At 40.5% G+C, this 20,662-nt stretch overlaps 1 protein-coding gene across 6 annotated transcripts in view; it reads left to right on the forward strand.

Annotated features, from left to right (window-relative positions):
• The window catches only part of DAAM1 (dishevelled associated activator of morphogenesis 1), a 163,066-nt gene that overhangs the window by 63,025 nt on the left and 79,379 nt on the right, over positions 1-20,662 (forward strand). For all 6 annotated transcript variants that reach the window (XM_032344351.1, XM_032344355.1, XM_032344354.1 and 3 more), the window contains exons 2-3: positions 1,603-1,822; positions 20,364-20,453. In XM_032344351.1, coding sequence (XP_032200242.1) covers positions 1,640-1,822; positions 20,364-20,453 — 273 coding nt within the window. In that variant the 5' untranslated portion in view covers positions 1,603-1,639. The remainder of the gene's footprint in view (positions 1-1,602; positions 1,823-20,363; positions 20,454-20,662) is intronic.

Genomic DNA, 20,662 nt, shown 5'->3' on the forward strand with positions numbered 1-20,662 from the left:
TTTTGTTACAACTACTTGGTGCACTACTCTCTTCCACCAGATTATAAGCTCCTAGTGAGCTTACAATTTCATTTCACTTATGTATCTTTAGGTGCTTATAGTGCCTGTTATAGAATAGGTAGTACACACATTTGCCAAAGGAATCCCAGGTACTGCATATTGCCTCCCATGACCTCGCACAAGTACACTGTAGGCCAGGAGATGTGTGCTTCAACAGATTGGGGTATTGGATATCTCAGCTAAGTCTTTATTTTAGAGCCATTTGGATCATCACATAGGGCTACACAAGGGACACGCTGCTCTGAACATTTCCCTCCCTTCCCATCCCAAGACTTCTAAATGCCACCCTCCGGAGACCACTGTCCTTTAAGTAAGCAGAGATCTTGACTCTAGAAGTGTTTGTAAATCATAGTTATTTATGAAAAATTTTACCGGAGTTTGTATCATTGTGTGAGATTATTTTAAAAAAGCCATATGGCATCATGTTATACACATAATTCTTTGATTTGCTTTTTTCACTTAACAGTATAACTTGGTAATTTTCCCCAGGCAATATATATATAATCATAATCTTAAACTATATAATCATTAAAAATGTAATTTTGTAGTAGAAATTCAAATTCAAAAGGGTACAAAATGAAAAAGAACAGTTCTCTAATCCCCTATTTTTATTTTAGAGGTTGCAGCTACTATTAGTCCTTTCTTATATATATTCATAAGTATGTATATGAATTCTTTAAAATGTAATCTTGTAGTATATATATCATATGGCATCTTGAACATGTTTCCATATCCACATATACATATGCCTTGTTTTTAAATGAGGGCACAGTATTCTATTATGTGAATATACTATAACCATCTCCTTGTTGGTGAACTCATTTGATCTTTTCTGTTTGAATATCTATGACTCTTCTAGCTCATGTGTTACTCTTCCTTTGTTATGAATTTAAATTATTCAACAAGATAAACAGTAACTGAGTGCCTTCTTCTTCCCTGGCACTGTGCAGGACACGAGTGCCGACAAGTTACTTGATGTACAGTTCCTTTTCTTGACTTGGAGCTCATCGTGGTCTAACAGGAACGTATTCTCTTAAGGAACTTAGAATGTGATATGAGCTGGAATGAGTTGGTAGGCCTTAGCATACGTATCCCTGATTCTACTTTGGGAAGGTAGAAAAGAAGAAACTGATACCAAGCTTTAAAGGGTAAGAGATCCTTTAGGGGTGTGAGGAAGAGAAGGTCATTCTTGCAGGGGAGTTCAAGAACAAGATGGGTTGGCAAGAAAGAGCATGTGTTAGGCAAAGAATGGCCAGTAGCCCAATGCGATTGGGGCATGTGCTGCGGCACGCACGGTAGGGTTGTACTGTTTACTCAGCAGTTGGTCGTAGGAAACATTCAACAAGTGAATAGAAGACTGTGCTCTTTGCCCAGCTAGGCTCCAAATCCTCCTGGGGTTGTCCTCTCTGTGCCGTATAGGGGCATATTAACTGTCTCCATGCAGAGGTCTCTTTCTTGAATTGGTCTGACTTAAAACAAAACAAAAAACAACGTTTTACCCATTTTTTCACCCTTAACCATGTCCTGTCTTCTCTTTTGCAGAGTTTAGTCCCTTCAAGAAGTAGAACAGAATTCAGTCATGGCCCCAAGGAAGAGAGGTGGACGGGGGATCTCGTTCATCTTTTGCTGTTTCCGAAATAATGATCACCCAGAAATCACCTATCGGCTGCGAAACGATAGCAACTTTGCGCTTCAGACCATGGAGCCAGCGTTGCCCATGCCCCCTGTGGAGGAGCTGGACGTCATGTTTAGTGAACTTGTGGTGAGTCCCCAACTTCCTTCCTGGAGGTGGTTGGGAGCCAGGAGGGAGAGGAGAGAGATGTGCATGGTTGGTTTGGTTAACCATGGGCTTGCCCTTCTTCATTGAAATGACCCCTTTATATTGGCACCTCAGCTGTGAGCACGGAGCCTCTAGAGGAAGAGAAAGAAGAGGGTAGCATTGCTACATCGAAGGGCTTTGCTTTAAGTCGAGGGAGTTAGACCTTAGGTCTTCAAAATAGGTGGCAGAACTGCATCCTAAGTTGCTCTTTCTATTCTTCCCCATTCCAGTCTGAGGCTATATTGTGTGGATAAAGAATTCCCTTGTCTGCTTCACAGCTTCCACAATTCCCTCCTGCTTTCTCCACCCCTACCCTCAGTGGATAGTATTAATGTCTTTTTAAAAATTAGTCATACTCCTCCTCCTGTCCTGGATCCTTTGATGAAAGACATTATTACTTAAGTACAGTGTAATTATTTAGCCTAATGATAGGATTGCAGTAATAACTGTTGTGGGAAACTTTTTATAGATCCTATCATATTTTAGAATCCACTATACTGAAGTGAGAGATGTATCTAGTGTAGGACCCATTCACCAAAAGATGTGAGTGCTCTCTTGAGCTTGGCTTTTCAGGCACTTCTGAAGTAGTGTTTCTTTCCATTCTATGTTTTAGGGGATATTGTGGCATAGTTTAAAGGGTAGTGGCATGGGGGATTAGGAAGATGTTGGTTCAAATTACTGTTCTGACTTTACTATCTGTATAAGTATGGAAAAAGCATATAAGCCTGTTTTCTGGAACGTGAGAAAAGAAATAATGCCTCCTCCCAGTTTGATGTAGTATCTAAGAAGAATTTACATAGTGGGAGTGGCCCAGTGCCTGGTCCTCATAAGTGCTCAATAAATGTTACATAAGTACTCTATCCTCCCTTTATCACCACTGGCAATTTGTAGTGGAGTCAGTTCTCCTCAGACCATTGATATCATTCAACAGATATTAGAGAGTGCTACCATACGGCATGACTCTTAGGTCAAGAAAGTAACGTAGGCTTTCTTGCTGTCTTCCAAGGGTAATATCTGAACTGATCAGGTCAAGTCCAGCTCCTCTAGACCAGAATTTACCTGTAAGTTTATCGTATGAGACAGGCCAATATGAGGGGTACTGTGAAGCTGATGTTTGAGTTCTTGTCTCCTGAGTGGATTAACGGGCCTATTACCAACCAGAATTGGTTGGGAGAGAGAAGAGTTGCCTCTTGACAGCATGTTGGTATATTATGTTGTTGTTGAATATTTTCAGTGTTTAAGGAATCTCTCTCCTCTCCTGCCTCTCATGCAGAGACTCTGTTCTGGGTGTTACTCGGGAGGTTCAAAATGGAAAACTAGAACCTATTCCTAAACAGCTGATAGTTCAGTAGCCAAAGGGGACTGATGCAGGCATAAAAAAGGAAGAAGCACAACCCACCTCTGCGTAGATTGTGTATAGATGTGTTGTGAGGACACGGTGATGAGGAGGGTAGTCACAGAAGGCTTTCTGGAGGAGGTGAGCTGTGAGGAGCAGTTGAAGGTGAGAAGTGGGGACGGTCAGTGTTAACGGTTGTCTCAGTCATCTTAAGCTAGTTCATCCTGTGATAGCAAACCCTAAGCCATTATAAACGGCAGTGGCTTATCATTTGCTAATGCTGTGTGTCTTTTGTGGGTCAGCTGTGATTCTGTTCCTCACCATCTTCCAGCCAAGACCCAAGCCTGGTGGAAGACGAAGGAGAGACATGGTAAACTACTAGCAGGCTCTAAGGTCAGGCTTAGAAATGGTACATGTCTCTGCCTAAGTGTATTGCCTTGCCACTTTTCTTTGGCCAGTGAAAATCACATGACCACTCCTGAGGCCACTGGGCGGAGGGCGTGGTGGGGGGGGTGGTGGGCGTTGAGGACACATAATCCTCTTCCAGAGAGAGGCAGTGAGTCATCTACCATGGGGGCTGCAAAAAGGGGCAGTTAACAATGTATTCACATACTTGGTTTTATTTCCCACTTAAAGTATTTTAAAACCAAAAGTCAGCCTAAGGAGATAGATGTCACTGATAGATGAAGGCCTTCTTGGTGGTAGTGGAGCTGGAGGGCAGAGCTAGTACCCTTGAAGCACTCACATCCACCGTCTTGAAGCACTCACATCCACCGTCTTTTCAGTTGTAGTCTATCAGACTCTCCAAATGAGGCCGAAGCCAGAGCCCGTGTGGTGGCAGCTCCACGTACATCTTGAAGACAGCTCATTGTTCTGTATTCATAAGGGAGAAAATTCCACTCTCTGCCTTATTGATGTCTTTATTCTGTGTGAAAATTGCCTGCAGCTGTTAGTTGTTAAAAAGCCAATGCCAAACCAGAACTTTAAGCTGAAACCATTGGAAAACAAATTATGTTGAGGTTTGTATCTGTCCTGGTGAGTGACGATGGATTTCTATCTATTCCTGACTTCAGGGACTTAGACCACAAATCCATCCAATGGCCAGGAGTGTCCTCAGGCAAGAGAGGTGGGTTCAAAGCCACTGGAAACCTCTGCCCTGGTTTCTCTTGAGTGTTCACAGAAGCACTTCTGCCTCTGCCCATGCACAGGAAAGGAGGGCCACATGGGGAAGGGGGGAGCGCCTGGCATGTGGGGTCAGACCACTCTGCAACCTGTGGTTACTTCCTATAAGATGGTTTCTGTTGGAATTTAAGTTTATTGCCTTGCCTAGGAAATGAGGATAGTACTGTATCTCAGAGAGGTTTGGTGTAAAGAAGGTAACTTCTTTAAAAAGGCTGCCTCCTATTTGGTGCTTTACACTCCACATTCTAGTGCAGTGAGAGGGACGGGAAGTCATTCAGGTATTTCCTGGGCACAACACCCTAAGCAGATATGCCAGGTTTTTCCTCTTCTTGAAAGCTAATCTGCCTGCTGTGAGTGAGGCAGTGTGGGTCCTAACTTGCAGAGGAAGCTTCTCGTCACAGCTGGTTGTTACAAGCTGGTTTCCTTTGCCTCTTCTGATGACGTAGTCAATTAATGTTTTTAAACGTGGTGCTGAACAGGTAGGTTGCAGAATTGCTTACTGCAGCCTTATCATCTCATAAGTAAAGCAGAGCTGAATGGGAGGTCAGCCATGGGAATCTGTAAAGAAGGTGGGGTGTGAGGAGCACCGGCCGCAGGCCGTGGAGTCAGACTTGCTCCAATTTTAGGATGTAGTGGTTCCTGGAGGCCCCAGTCCAAAAGCCTGCGTATCTTTTTTAATAACAGCTTTATTGAGATCTAGTTTACAGACTATATAATTCACCTATTGACATTGTAGAACTCAGTGGCTGTTAGTATATTCACAGAGCTGTGTGATAATTACCACAAGACATTTTAGAATGTTTTCATGACATCAAAAAGCAGCTCCCTTCCCTATTAACTGTCAACTTCTCATTTCTCCCCAGTGCAGCCAGGCTATGTCTAATACACTTCCATTTCTGTGAATTTGCCTCTTCTGGGCATTTCATAGAAATGGAATCATATGATATGTGGTCCTTCAGGACTGGCTTCTTTCGCGTAGCATGATCTTTTCGGTTTATCCATGTTGTAGTGTGTATCAGTACTTCATGGCCTTTTCTGGCTGGATAATACTCCGCTGTGTGGATGTACCACATTTTGTTTATCCATTCATCGTTGATAAACGTTTGGGTTGTTGCCAGTCTTTAGCTATTACAAATATTGCTGCTGTAAACTTCATTCATATACAAGTTTTTGCATGGAAATAGATTTTCAGTTCTCATGGGTGTAGACCTAAGTGTGGAATTTCTGGGCCATATGGTAACATAATGTTTAACTTTTGAGGAATTGTCAGGCTGTTTTCGAAACTGGTTACACCATTTCACAATCCCACCTGCAGTGTGTGAGGGTTCCAGTTTGACCCCATCTGTACCAACACTTGTTATTACTTCCCAAGATTGACCTTCTGATTTTAAAGCTATTTTATAGCTTTAGAACTGAGGGCATGTAACTTGGACATTTTTAAAACTAATTAATTATTTATTTTTGTGAGTAGAAATACTCACAAAATTATTTTTGTGAGTAGAAATAGCCTCTGTGCTGACAATTTTTAACTGATTTGGTATATTTTTAAAAATACTCAGTTGAGAGCTTATGTAATCTGTGTTAGCTATGTATTTTATGCCTTTCAAGCATCAATCCTTTTTTTCCTGATTACCTCCCCCACCTTCTCGCCCCACTTTTTCTGCTTTGTCCTTTGCTTTAGCCACAAACTGTGAGCATATCCAACCTAAGACTCAATACTGTTCCCATAAGATAAGATTTAGTTATGGTCTTTCCACCATCTCTTAAAGGTCTTAGATTTTTTTCGCCAACCTATTTGAAGACTCCTAGGCATTAAAACTCTGTAAGTGGTTCTTATTCAAGTAACTTTTTCATCTCAATGTTAGAAGATTTCCTTTGGGATGAACAGAAAAATGTGTCATTAATTGACTGGTCAGTTCTTTTGGGGTGTATGCATGTGATAACTGGTGAACAAAGCAGTCATGGTTCTTCACGAATTTGTGGGACCGAAGGTTTAGTGGGGGAAACTAAACACGTAATCTTACCTCGTGTGTCTGAGGATCATGAGGGGCTTCTCCCCAGTGTATACTTTTGGGGAAGCATGTTCAGTTCCCTTTTTTTCACAAGGAGGGAGTCCTACTCACAGGTTCCCTGTGTATAACCCTAGCTCTCTTGTCCAGGAATTCCTAGCTTCTCTTCCAGCTCCTCTTGGGGATATGCATAGTTGAGTCCCTCTCTCTTCCTCAATTTCTCTACGAATCAACTTGCTTTCTGGAAACACATTTTGTGCCCCTTGGTGCTATGAATTTCCTAGGAGTGAGCCCCCTTGGGAGTTCTGTAGTTGTACTGCTGGTAGGTAAGTGTCTAATTCTGCACTGAAATCTCAGCAAGGCCACTTGTCTGCAGGTGAAAGTTGGGTTCTCCAACCCCACTTGCATGCATGAAAAAGAAGGTATTTGATTTCCTTTCTAGCTTGGCTCCTTAGCTTAACTGTCAGTGAATTCCAAACTTGCTATTTGCTGACACCTACCCGCAAACCCCACAGATTCCTAACCTAGTGGGGAAGGGTCTTGGAAGGCTTTGGGGCAAGTTTCATTTGATGTAAGACACAAAAATCAAGTAGGAATATCCAGGCAAAGTGGAGAGAGGAGTGTTACAGACTGGGAGAACAGCATATATAGGGGGCTGGGAGGTGAGAAAAATCATAGAAGGCTCAAGGAACAGAAAGCTGAGTATGGATGGAACATGAAATCAGAGGCTTCTGAGAAGAGGTTCTGGAAAGGAGATGGGAATGATTGTATTATTGATTTAGTTATATATCTTAGATTCTTATTTGAATGAGAGGAAGAGATCTCTGCTTTCTTGTAGTTTTCTCAGCAAACCAAACATATTAAAGTACAGCAAAATATTTTGCTGTCTGATTACATATACAAAAATAACCATTGCTCTTGGCAGTCTCGGTGAAGTGTTAATAAGTATAGCAAAAGGTGTCCTGTCTTGTTGAATAGATTCTGTTTTCACTTGAGTCCAGTTGTTGAGATGAGATGCTTTCTTGCTGCAACGTATACCTTCTCAGGGTACTTTAGTTTTGAAATGAAAAGGGAAGAGAGAATTAGGAGGAGGCCCCTTCTGCTCTTCCACCCAGTGCATAGACTCCACAAACCAGGAACTGGTGGGCTAAGGGTTTCCTACAGACCATTCCACAGCAACAGTGATATTGGAAATGATGTCTCCTAATGGGTCCCCTCAGCTCTCTTGCCTTATAGAACATGCAGATGTCCAACTGCTTTGCCTGGCACAGATTTTAGGTGAGAAACCAGGTTTCGGGCAAACCTGGTTATGGTTTTGAAGTGTTTTGCACCAAATCTCCAGTCTTCTAGTACACACATTGTTTTCTGTATTTGGATTTATTAGAGGAAAGCTTTCATTTCTAATACAGTAAGTACATCACTATGAATTTATGACTAGTTGGAAATATGCATCATGGACCCAACTTTTCCTAAATCTGAAATGTGACCAGTTACATTTTACACTTTTCTGGTTAATCTGTCTTCTTTTGAATCCACTCCTTTGTCTTCATTTGTTTGGCCAGTCGGTCTAATGTTTTGGGATAATTGACTATAGAGTGCTGTGCCTTCTAAGAAATGTAAACTATGTTAAAGAAACTTATTTAAAAATTTGTTATTGATCACAAAACTACCATTTATACTATTGAGCATTGCCGATGAAAATCAAATCTCAGTGAGGAACGTGGCAATGATGGATACCATAGGTTGATGGGAAGATTTGTATCCTCATAAATACAATTATTCACTATAGGTCAGTTTTATTATTACTGATTCCTGGGGACCTTAGTAGCCAGCATAGAATTTGAGAAATGAAGATAGCAGGAATGAGAGAATTTAGTTGACATATCAGAGTCAGATGAATTCACAGTCAAGGTAAGCTGTGCCAGCTGAATTCACTTGGGAATCTACTTCAGTAATCTTTTCATTTTTCAATATATTCTGAAGTCAACTTTGGTATGAAAGGAGCTACAGGAATCCAAATTTGTCTTACAGATTTACCAGTGTACAAATTTTGTTCTTTTCCTAACTATGTGAAATTTTACTCCTCTTCTCAGGCTGCCAACATAATTTCTTTTATTACTAGGATTATCTTAAGCTCTTTTTAATAAAAATTCTTCCATTATCACTAGAATTGATGACAAGTTTCAACACTTTTTATCTCTTTGTTTTTAGAACTTGCCTTTCACACTAAGGCCATGACTAAGAATAGAAAGTTTCTCATAGGAGCTGTTCAGTTCCCTGTCTCCAAAAAAGATATAAAAATTGGGTAGCAAGAACATTTAATTTTAACCTGATTGAAGGGGAAAAAAAAAAAACTGGTTATAAGGAATCCTAGTTTTAATCTATTGTTTCTTAGAGTCTAAAGGATTGCTTGGTAATTAAGCAGAGAAAATCAGACCGTATAAAGACTTCAAAGAAATGTTAGAATAGTCTCAAAGTGTTCAGTTGTCTGGAAGCCAAAAAGCAGAATGAAAAACTGATATTAAAATTGTTCTATTTCCATGAGGTTAAAATTCTTTTCATTTGACAAACCTGTAATGGTCAATGAGAAAATTCTGTTTAGCTAAAGGACATGGTTAGTTGACAATGAAGAAGAAAATATATTGAGTAGATCTTCCCCTGACTCTGTGGCATTTTTGGATACTTTGACTTGATGAGTTTATAGAAAAATGCTTAGAACGGTATGAAAATATGCAGTACATCACAGAGGTAAGTGGGAAAGCAGATATGGTCTTAAATGTGTTCAGTGCTGAAATTCCTATGTAGTAGATGTGAACGGCTGCCAATACATGGTCAATTTGCAGATGACCCAAAAAAATGATCCCAAACCCAGAACTTTATAAACAAATTATTTTGGCCCTGAGAACAACTAATGATTTGTGATACAGGGTGATGTTAATGTAGGTGGTTTTGCTTGCTTGTATACTTCTGAACTGAACATTACATATCTTCTAAGAATCAAAGTAGGGTTGGCAGTAGATCTTCATCCCAATGGATAGTCTACATTTCTTTGTACTGGTTGGAGGCCCAGTTTGGTTAAAAACAGTGAGGTGGACAGTAGGCTTCTTAAGTTCCCTTCTTGTCTTCTGATTTACCACACAAGAACAGTAAAGCTTAAGGTAAAACCACAAAACCATTTTATTCCTTCTAGTACTAAATTTATGTTTTATCTCACCAAGATCATTCCAAGTGTCCTTTTCTATAGGCTATTAAGTATAGATTTTTGACTCCATGTTAGATACTTTGTTATAAATCAATACACTTATTTCTGGGTGTTTCTTAATTTAGATTATAGGGACTGAAATGGGAGGGGGATTGTGGAGAGATGGAGGAAAGAAACATGAAAACTTTCTTTTTCTTTTAATACAAATAGCTGCAAAACCATCTCTGAGCTAATAATTCTTGAAAATAGTTATAAGTCATCTTGGCCTTGATGAATTTCATTACTATGGATTCTAAAGAGACTGAGCAGTATATACCTACTTAGTTTTTGACTACAATTTAAAATCTGATTTTTTAACTTAATCCTCAGGCTACCATGTGCAAATTATGCGAAGTCAGCCTCCAGTATTGACTTGCCAACTCTCTACATGTCCCTGTATAAATCAGTCCAGGTTTTAGAAGACTGGGAAAATAATGTCATCTCCACAAGTCATGTGGTTTAGTAAGCTTTTGAGTATAAATTTTGAAAATGTGTTTCAGTAATGGCTAGAACAGTCTGGTAGTTTGTATAAATAACTGCACATGAGAATATATATTGATGCATTGGGATTCATCTAAACATCATTTGTTCACATAAAACATATGTCACATGGCCTATGGGAGGTAAATGCCCAGTATGTGGGTGGTGTATTTCAGTTCTAACTGTCCTCAATTTTATCCACTGTACTTGGAATCCCACCCCCCATCTTCAATTCCCAGAATTACTCAGTAATTTTAGACTGTTCTTGGTGTATGTTGTAGGAGCTCAGTACCAGTTACATCTTTTAGTTATGATTTTTTTGGCTTATGGATAAAGAACCACATCTCTGTATATTTTTTGGAAAATAAGATTTAAAAATGTAGTAGTTTTTCTCCTCGTCCAATTTTAAATGAATCCACTGGAAACACCCTACAGCTGCTGTTTATTTCATTATGCAATGGAATATTTAAGAATTAAATTAAACCAAATAACTGAAAGCTCACTTAGAATGTATATACAGGTTGTTTATAGGAAAGATGGGCATTTCTTGGATGTAGAAGAAAAAGCCAAGTCCTTTGCCGTCTTTTAAACAATCAGATGGTATGAGTTTATTCCCATATGGACACTCATTATGTTAATCCATCTATGAATAGACACCTCTACATTTTCAGAGAACAGAATGACACACAGGCATTGTAATCTGGCTTTTTCATCCTCAAGAACCCTAGGGCCGGGAGTGGGGTGTGGCCCAGACAGGGTACTCAGTAAATGCTTGTGGCCTGGATGAGTAACGAATTACTAAAGGTTAATACTTGAGATGCTCAGTAACTATTTTAATGTGTATGTGTGTGCATATGTGCCTGAATTCATGACTGCTGCATCCTCCAGTGGTTGGGTATATATATTCTGAATTATTCTCGAAGTAGAAGTGAGAGATTTGGGCTGATCCTTGTGTCCTTCCTGTCCCCCATCCACCTGTTAACCATTCTCTTCAGTCTTATTCTTCATATGGGAGCACCGAAGTGTCTAGCACCAAGGGTAGCAGCTTGAGAGGACAAGGTTGATAATGTTTGAGAATTATTTCCTGTCCATTTTCTCTACCATAAGTGAGTTGATAAAATAAATAGCTGCAGTGTGGGAAGAGACCTATTCTACTAAATGTCTTTTGACCCAAATAAAACTTAAGTGTCTGCTGAGCTGCCAAAAAGTCTCTGAAGAGCTTGCTGAGCCGGTGCGGGAAGGGCCTGGGCTGGCAAGAGCAGTACAGGTGTCACTGAGAGAAGGGGAGCTTATTTAAACTCGACGCTGGTTCTTTGTCCCACAAGATGAAGTCCCTCCATGCATTCAGTTAGGGAAACACTGCTTAGAAATTCTCTGTATTAAGCCTTGTCAACAGAAGTTACCAGATTATAGATGTAAAAACTGGATATTTAGATATTTAGGTGGCTGGATGGATACTGGGAGATGATTTTAACATATACTTAGAACAGAGTTATTTAAGATTCCTGCAACACTGCTGGTGATGTATACTAATTAAAAATTAAAAGTTGCTCTAATGAGTTTCTGATTGTAATAACACAGAGAAGCAGAATGAGAAGCCTACAGGTTTAGTAGCAGGTTTTGTCTAGCAAACTGGTTATGGTTTGCATTGCCTACTGTTAAAGAAAGGAAAGGAAATATTATAAAACACTTAACCACTGGTATTAAGAACTAAAAATTATTTCTGTTAGTCAGCCTTTGCTTGTGGGATCTCACTTCTTATTTTTATATATCGAATTAAAGCATGTCTATCAGACACACAGAACATGACTGTGTAGGTGAGTCATATTGTGGTATTTCATCTAATGACTAAGAATGTTGGCTGAAATCTTACCGGCTGAAAACCTTCAAGGTTCTCTTGTGTGTACACATCCATTTTGGGATTTAAAGCACTCTGTTGTTTTCCATTTATGTTTTTCCTGACTGGTTAGGAGCAGGTAGTAAGTCACTGAATGTACTTCTGTTTAAAACGACTAATATGGAATGTCACTTTCAGATTTCAAACCACCGCTGGGAAGGTAAAGGACTATTCTCAGGGTCACTGTGGTTAAATTTTAAGAGCTGAATTGGCAATCTGTGACTTAGGGATGTGCCGGTCACTTGCTGTGGCGGGGTTAGATGTTCATACATTTGATGAAATGTCTCTGCCTAACAGTACATTTTCTCTCTACGTTTGTAAAACTAATTTGGCCTTTTTCCCCATGACATTATACTTACCACTATGTTGTATGACTTAAGGCCTAGTCCCTTGTGCCTCCGAGCATCTGACTTTTTTCTGGTACTGTTGAGTTATGGGATGGAGGGAGAGGGTTAATGTCAGAGAGGGTTAAATCCAGCCAGGGCTAACTTAGGGTGTATGTGAAGTGACCTGGAGCATTGCTGCCTGGAGGTATCTGGGGAAGTCTTTGGTGGGTAGGGCCAGGGTGGGTGAATTGGGCCTCCATGCTGTGGGCAAATACCTGAAGTATATGCAGTTTAAAGGAGAAAAGTTAGCTTTGTCTGAGTAAGAATAGTTAGAAATTTCGTGAGGTCTGAACATTGAGTCAGATGGCTGGTTACCTGGTCAAGGACCACTAAAAAGCAAAAATAAAAGCATACAAAGCCGTAAGTTGATTGACAGGATGACCCCAGGACCTGTCTTAGCTTCATGTCTCCTCGTTTTTTTTTATTCTCTCCCCACCCCGACAGAGCATTAATTGCGTGTCCGTCTACCTCCACATGATGCATTAGTATGTGTGTGAGTAGTTAGCTTGACTCATTAGAAATAGAAATCCAGAATTCCTTTGTTAAAGATTTCTCTTGTAATCTGGAAATGTATTTGTTGGCTCATTGAAATGTATTGATTTGGTGGATTTTCAAAGAGTAAATGCTTTCAATATTGTTTTGGACGTTTTATAAATAACTCCCTATTTCAATTTAGCTAAGTCTCTGAAAAGCGCTCTTTCAACTCATTCAAGACCCTTATTGTATATTTTTTCAAAATTCCTTCCCTTGCTTTATCTAGCAAATCAATCCATTTCCTTAGATTTATTTGTACTGTGCCAATTGTTTTATGATTTATATAGATTTCTTTACAGTGCTGCCTGCTTCTGTGGAGTGTAGGACCAGTGAGATTTCTTTGTATAGAACCTTTTAGAAGTGGGTCTTAATAATACACTTTGTTAGTGATGAAGCCTAGAGCTTTAGTTCCCACAGCTGGATTTCTCTCAGAGGTACTTTTTTCTTAATAAAAAGTGTGTCATTTATACCTTTTTCCAAGATACTATATATCAAATATATATTTTATGAAGATATTAAAAACATGATATGTTCTCTAAGAAAAGCCTATAGGCTTTTGTTTGCTGGTTTTAGTTTTCAAGAAGCTTGAGTTCAGAGGGGAAGAGGAATGGTGCTTTGTGTGAATGTTTCGCCTTTTATCACTGGCTAAATTATTTTCCTTCATTTAACTTAAAACTCTGTCCAACAAGGCATAATATGAAAGAAAAGTTTGTGGCCAGTGAAGGATCCTGGGCGATCCAAGTCTAGGGCGTAGGAGTAGGAGCTGAATTTGTTCTGCTTGTCTTGGCATTAATTGACAGTCCCCCAAATAATATCTGACTTAGCATGATTGTAAAACAAAACAAAACAAAAAGTAAGGTGATCTAGGAGCCTCCAGGATGCTGCCTGGGATTTGGGCTAATTACATTTGTTAATCTCCATGGAAAACTTGCTTATTAATTCACAGAGACACAGAGGAGCCAACACTTTTCTGTAGAGCCACCAATAGGGAAAAATGAAAAACAAAACACTGAGAAGGTTCTTGAGGATTTATCATTAAATTTAACTTATCATTTAATTTAATATTAAGGGGCCTTAGGGGAAATACTGTCTCTTGGTCTAAATGGAATGCATAATAATAGAATCCATATATAATTTTCAAGGGAAGTGATCTTTGGTTTCAAACAAAAGCTGTGTCTGAAATTTTAACAGTTCCCAGAGCAAACGACTTATCCTAAAGGGGACCACATTTTTCCTTTTCTTTAGCCCCCCCCCCCCCCCCCCCCCCATCCAATCAGGTTCTCTTCTAAGCCAACTCCTTGGTTTATCAGAAATTTGGTTCAGGCAGAAATTTCCTTCCTTATGGTTTACCTAAGGTTATATTTTCTCTACTCTGAATTTTTTCTTTTCCTTAGGGTTCCAACAACCAAGCTTGATTCTATTTCTTTAGCAGCGTATTGAGATGTAATTTTACATTCTATAGAATTCACCTATTGTAAGAGTACAGTTCAGTGAGTTTTAGGAAATGGATGCAGCTGTGCAGCGATTGCCACCATCCTGCTCCGAAACCTCTCCAGCTACCCTGCCCATTTGCATCAGTCCCGTCTGCTTCTAGCCCCAGACAACCACCAGTTGGCTTTCTGCCCCATAGATGTACTTTTTCTAAAAAATCTCATATAAAGAGGTACTGAGATATAGTGATCCGGCTTTGTTTTCCAGGATTACCTTTTTCAATATTTGGATTAAGTATCAAAATGAAAAATCTCTGTAATCTGTAATATTACTTTGAAGTGATGTCAGAGTTTGAAGGACCTAATATGTCAAGGTGGCTTTCAAATTAGTTTGTATGACTTTCTTTTTCCTCCTCTGTCAACTGTGATTTTATTGCCCTCCTTGTCCACAAGTATATCTAAATGAGTGCCAGTAGCCTGAAAAGAGAGAAGGCAAAAGGCATCCAGCCATTCTGTATTTAAAGAAGGACCGCAGGAATCAGGTCTAGGAGACATGGAGTAAGATTCAAACACAGAAGCTAAAACTAAAACTAGGCAGCTTCCATAAGAAACTGTAGAATACTTCTTGACCTGCAAGTTACAAAGATCTCTCAGAGAAGACAAAAAGCACTAACTCTAGAAGAAAAGATTATTAATAAATTAGACATCATTCAAATTAAAATACATAGTGATCAAAATAGATTATTAACAAAATTAAAAGCAAGCTATAGCCTAGGAGAAATAGTCTCTATATACCCAGGACCAAGGAGCTGTTTCCAAAATAGGTAACAAATGTCTCTAATGCAATAAAGACAGGTAACTCAATGAAACCGGGCAGAAGACTTGGATAGTTCACAAAAGAACACGTGGGAGTGGCCACGTGAGAAGGTATATTCAGCACCAGTTATCAGAGAAATGCAAATTAAAACTACATTGAGATAACTCTTCAAATAAACTAGATGGTTAAAATTAAAAAGACATAGCACCAAATTTTGGTGAAAATGTGGGGTAACTAGAGCTGCCATCTATTGCTAATGGAGAGTGAGATGACACAACCAGTTTCTCAAGTATAAAGGGCTACAGCCACTTCAGTGCCTACCCTGGCCAAACTGAAGATTGTATTAAGATGTGTATGTTTCACTGTATGTACATTTTACTGCCCAGAATAGGGGAGGGGTTAATCTTTAAAATACGCTGATGATTACTATATCCTACAATAATCTTCTCCCTTCGTCCCTCCCTTTCTTCCTCCCTGCTTTTCCACGTGCCCTCCCCTTACTTTTTTGCGGGCAGGGGGCAATCCAGCCATGTCACATACTGTTTCAGAACAATAATTAGTTAATTAATGGCAGAGATGAATAGAACAAATTCAGTTCCTGCCCTCTGGGCACGAGTCCAGGACAGGAGTCAGACAAGTCAATAATGTGCCAGTCGCAATGTGGTAAATGCCCTAAGTAGAGGCAAGAATAGGGGAGCGGCTCATCCAGGAGAGTGGAGGTGGGCCATCTGGAGGGAAATATGCGCTGCCTTGACAAGAGCTTGGATGAATGGGACTGATCCTTAGATATGGTGGTAAAGGCTTTCTGAAAAAAGGGAACAGCAGGTGCAAAAGTTTAAAAAGTGGGCAACTTGTGACCAGAAGTGCTAAAAGGTGGCTGGTGGCAGCAGAAAAGGAGAAGGGATAAGTCAGTGCATCACAAGGGACCTCTACCTACCTGCTGAGGAATTTTGGACTTTATCCTGAAAAGAAAGGGAACGACTGAAGCTTTCTATCTATCATCCTGTCTTCCTAACTAGATTCTTAAATTCCATGAAATCAAGGTCTGTTATTCATCTTTGTATTCTTTGTAATGTCTGGCCAGCGTCCTGGAATGGGTAGGACAGCGAAGAAGTGTTGACTGATCTCTAAGGCTGTGTGTGATAGTCTCTTGGAGTCTTGCATGCTTGATTCAGCCATATTATTAAAATGGAATGAGTCAGAGCAGAGATACTTTTGGAATGGAGGGGTGGGGGTCTTATTACACTCTGGGCCTTGTGCCGGGGCACTCCCAGCCATTATCTAATTTAATCTATGTCATTCTTACTCAGAATCTGCCAGTGACCTCCGGTTGCTCTTAAGAGAAAGACCAAAGTTCATAGTATCCTTCAAAGCTACTGTTCACTGCCTGCTGTGCTTTTTACCTATTTAGTTCCTATTCATCTCTCAGCTTTCACTTCACTTCCTTGGGGCAGTCTTCATTGCCCTACCTTTCCCCACAACAGGCAGACTGTCAGAGCTCAGCTTCCTGTGTGATCGTATCCTGGTTCATGAGATTATTTGATTTCCCTTATTCTCGCTCAAGAATATGAGCTCTGTGATACTTTTTTGTTCCTTGCACCTAGCACAGTGCCTCGCGTTCAATAAATACAAAACAAAATTTGGTTGCATGAGCTAATCCTTGAGACAATTCTGTCAGATATATATTATGATTCTCATTTTTCAGGTGAAGAAATTGAAGTCCAGAGGTTAAGTCACTTGCACAAGGTTACATAACCAGATGAGAGCCAGACCTGGAACTCAGGGATGGCTGATGGCAGCATCTTCCTCGTTCTGCTCGTGGACACTCCGTAGGCTTTGAGTGCAGCAGATGGATACATTTTCATACTTGCATCAGTGTTGTGATTTTACCTACCTGCTGAATGATCAACAGAATGGACAGTCTTGTGGTTAAGAACGTGGGCTCTGTAAAATAGTTCCAACCCCAGCTCCTCCTCCACCATTTACTAGCTTGGTTACCTTGAGGAAGCTACTTAATCTTTCTAGGACTCAGTTTCCTGGAAGATGGGGTAGCAGTACCCACTAAATAGATTGTTGTGAAAATAAATTAATTCATATAAAACAGTACTACTGAGCACGCAGAAGGTGTTGTGAGCTTTTACTTTTATCAGCATCCATTTAGTTCTTCCCCATTTTCTTTTTCTTTAAATTTCTTAAATTGTAATATTTTTGAAAGATTGATTGATTGATTGATTTGTGATGGGGGAGAGAGACAGGGAGAGAAAGCATTGTGGCAGAGGGAGCAAATCTTAAGCAGGGTCTATGCTCAGTGTGGAGGTCATCATGGAGCTTGATCTCATGGCTCTGAGATCATGACCTGAGCCAAAATCAGGAGTTCCAAGTTTAACTGACTGAGCCACCCAGGCACTACCCCTCCCCCATTTTCTTACTGTAATTCAAAATTATAACCAGTGACCCTGTGGCAATTAAAAATGTGTGGTTTTTTTTTCTGGAAATTCTCTTTTTCCTTAAAACCATCTGCTTCTAAGTCCTAGTTCAACTGTGAAGCATTATTCTACCTCTAACAGCAAAATACAGTAGTATTAATACTTATTAATACTCTTTGCTGTGAATTTCTAGGTTTTAGGCTTTACCTGTTTATACCTCTGCTCAGTTAGCACAAACAGTGCTGTTACAGGAGTAGTATTGTTTTCTCTCACAAATCCCGGACCTTTTCCCCAAAGTAAGCACCATATTATTGAGCTATTTGAGTAACTGACCTGAACCTGCCCCCCTCACCCAAAGAAAAACCCCAGTGGTCGGGAAGTGATTTATGTCACAGTATTTTCCTCATTCATCAATAGGTGAGAGCGAGTATGACTTAACAGGAAATTAAAAAAAGAAGAAAGTAAGAAAAATAATCACTTCGTATATATACTAGTTGTATGCAAAAATCTTAACATTTTTAGCATGTTCCCTCACAGTGGGATTTTCTGTAAATATCTTTTGTTCTTTCCCTGATTGTTCATTGTTAAAATTCTTAACTAGTTTCTTGCGCTTAGGGTGTCATGTACATGGGTGTGTGTTTTAGTGACTTAACTATTTACCTGCTCTTAAAAGAAAATAGCACCTGATCTGTGTGTAAATGATGAGAGAAATAACAATACTGCAGCCACCCAGATACCTGCCCTGTGCCAAGCATTACCCCATACTTAGTACATGTTGCTCATCTTCACAGTAGCCCTGCAAGAGGAATGATATGCCCATCCTGGAGATGAGGAAGTAGAGACTTAAGGAGATGAGTCGCTTCCCCAGGAAGCTCACAGCATATCGGGCTCTGAGTGGCTGGGCCCTGGACATGTAGGTGGTAACAGAATAAGGGCAGAAGGGCTAAATTGTAGCAAGCCTGGCAAAGTGAAGTTGGGGTTTTAAATAGGAAACATCAAAGGCAGGCTGAGAATACATAATGCATTTTGTCAGTGTGTGGAACTAATGAAGTTTTTTGAACTGGGAGCTCAAAACCGCATAGGAGCTCGATTTTGAAGGCGCAGCTCTTAAAGTGTGCCTGGAGCAGCAGCATCAGCCATACTTGGAAACTTTTTAGATGCTCAGATGTTCACATTCGCTCCCACTGGCTCCATCCTTAATTCTGGGCGATCAATGACTTAAGGGATCCCCCAGATGATGCTGAGGTTCTCTCAGGCTTAAGTACAGCTGCTTTAATGAATTCTGGGTGTGCGTGGGGAGGGTGGAGAAGGCAGTGGGGAGGCTACTGCCAGGAGCCGACAGAGCGGTTATTAGAGCATAAATTTGGGTGGTTTCATTGGGAATCAAAAAAAGGAAAAATCGTGACACTTTTCACGGAAGAAATAACAGGACTCAGTGATAAATGGAGGTAGGAGTATGAGGTGTGAAGCCTGTGTCTACAGGAGGCAGAATTACAGGTATATACCGAAGGCATTCAGAGGGGGAACGTGTTTATATTCCTCAGGGATCGAAGCCTCATTGTGCCTTGGTTTACAGCACCTTTTCATCTGTCTCACACCCACCAGTCTGCACCCTCACCTAGAGAACTTTCCCTCTACTAAGAAAAATGTACCAGAAGCTCCACACCAGTAATACAGACCAGGGATGATTGAGTTATTAAATGCCAAGAGCTTTTCTCTAAGCACTTTATATTCATTATCCTGTTGTTGCTATTCATTAGTTATGGATGTTTGTAAATTGCCTTCCCTTCGTGTCCAATCTAAGCTGCTCTCCCCTGTAAAATTAATATTTCCAGACACGGATCTGAGAGGCCGAGTCTGGGTTCTGGAGTTGGACAGCTGCGGGCTGAAAACCGGCCCCGTCATTACCAGGTGTGAGGTCTGGAGCAAGTTACTTACCCAGTCTCCCACCTAAATTTCCCCCAGCTGAACTACAGCAGGCAGCGTTACTACAATGAGGATGTACTAATGAGTGGACTCAGGGTTGTGGGGACCGAGACAATGCCACATGATGCTTGGTGCATAAAATGCTGAATAAATATTAGTGGGATTTATGATAATGAAGATGCCAGGTGCTTCCGCACAATCTTCATCAGCTCTCGTGGGTCAAGAGAATAAACTCCTCATTCTGGCATTTAAGACTTTTGTTCACAAACTGGTCTCTCCCTGCCTCTCAAACCTTTCATGTGATGACTCTCTGCATCATTCCTGTGCTTCCGCTAAGCTGCTCACTGTCCCCCAAACACCCCGTCTGTTCTTGCGCCCCTGCCTTTAGTTCCCTTGGTCTCCTCCTCTCATGTCCAAGTTCTTCAGGTCTAGCCTCATACTCAGTGTTTGTGGAGCCGCCATCCCTTGCCAGTGAACCCTCATCTATAATATGAGTAATCCAAACTCCAGAGCTCTGATGGCCTTTAACGCTCAGCGGGTGCTCTCAGGGTACTCTATCCGTGCTCATCCCACTTTTCCACACCCTTCGGTAGGTGTAGGGTGAGCCTCGTCCTTTCTGTGCTCAGGACTCAGCCCCATGCCAGAGACGTGCTTTCTTAATGGTGGCAACATGTACCTTGCCTTCTTGGTCTTTCCCAAGTTCATTGAAATATATGTTGGTTTTTGGTTTTGTTTTTCTTTTCTGTAATGATGCTGATAACCTCTCCCATAGGAATAACATTTAATCTATGAAATACTAATTATTATTTTATTTCCTCAGGATGAACTTGACCTGACAGACAAACACAGGGAAGCCATGTTTGCACTTCCAGCTGAGAAAAAATGGCAAATATACTGTAGCAAGAAAAAGGTAAGAGATTCATTGTGTTTATGGTTAACTGGGAAATTATCATTTTTTGTGCCCTTTGCTTTTCCTCTTCACCACTGAAATTCAGGCAGCTCTTCGTAATGTACAAACCAGATCGTGGCCTTGTTGCTACGTGTGCAGCACAATGCTGACACCTTGGATATTTTTATGGACACTTTGTTGGACACCTCCCCATGTCCTCCACACCTATA

This window comes from Mustela erminea, chromosome 5 (genome assembly GCF_009829155.1).
Source record: "Mustela erminea isolate mMusErm1 chromosome 5, mMusErm1.Pri, whole genome shotgun sequence".
NCBI lineage: Eukaryota > Metazoa > Chordata > Mammalia > Carnivora > Mustelidae > Mustela > Mustela erminea.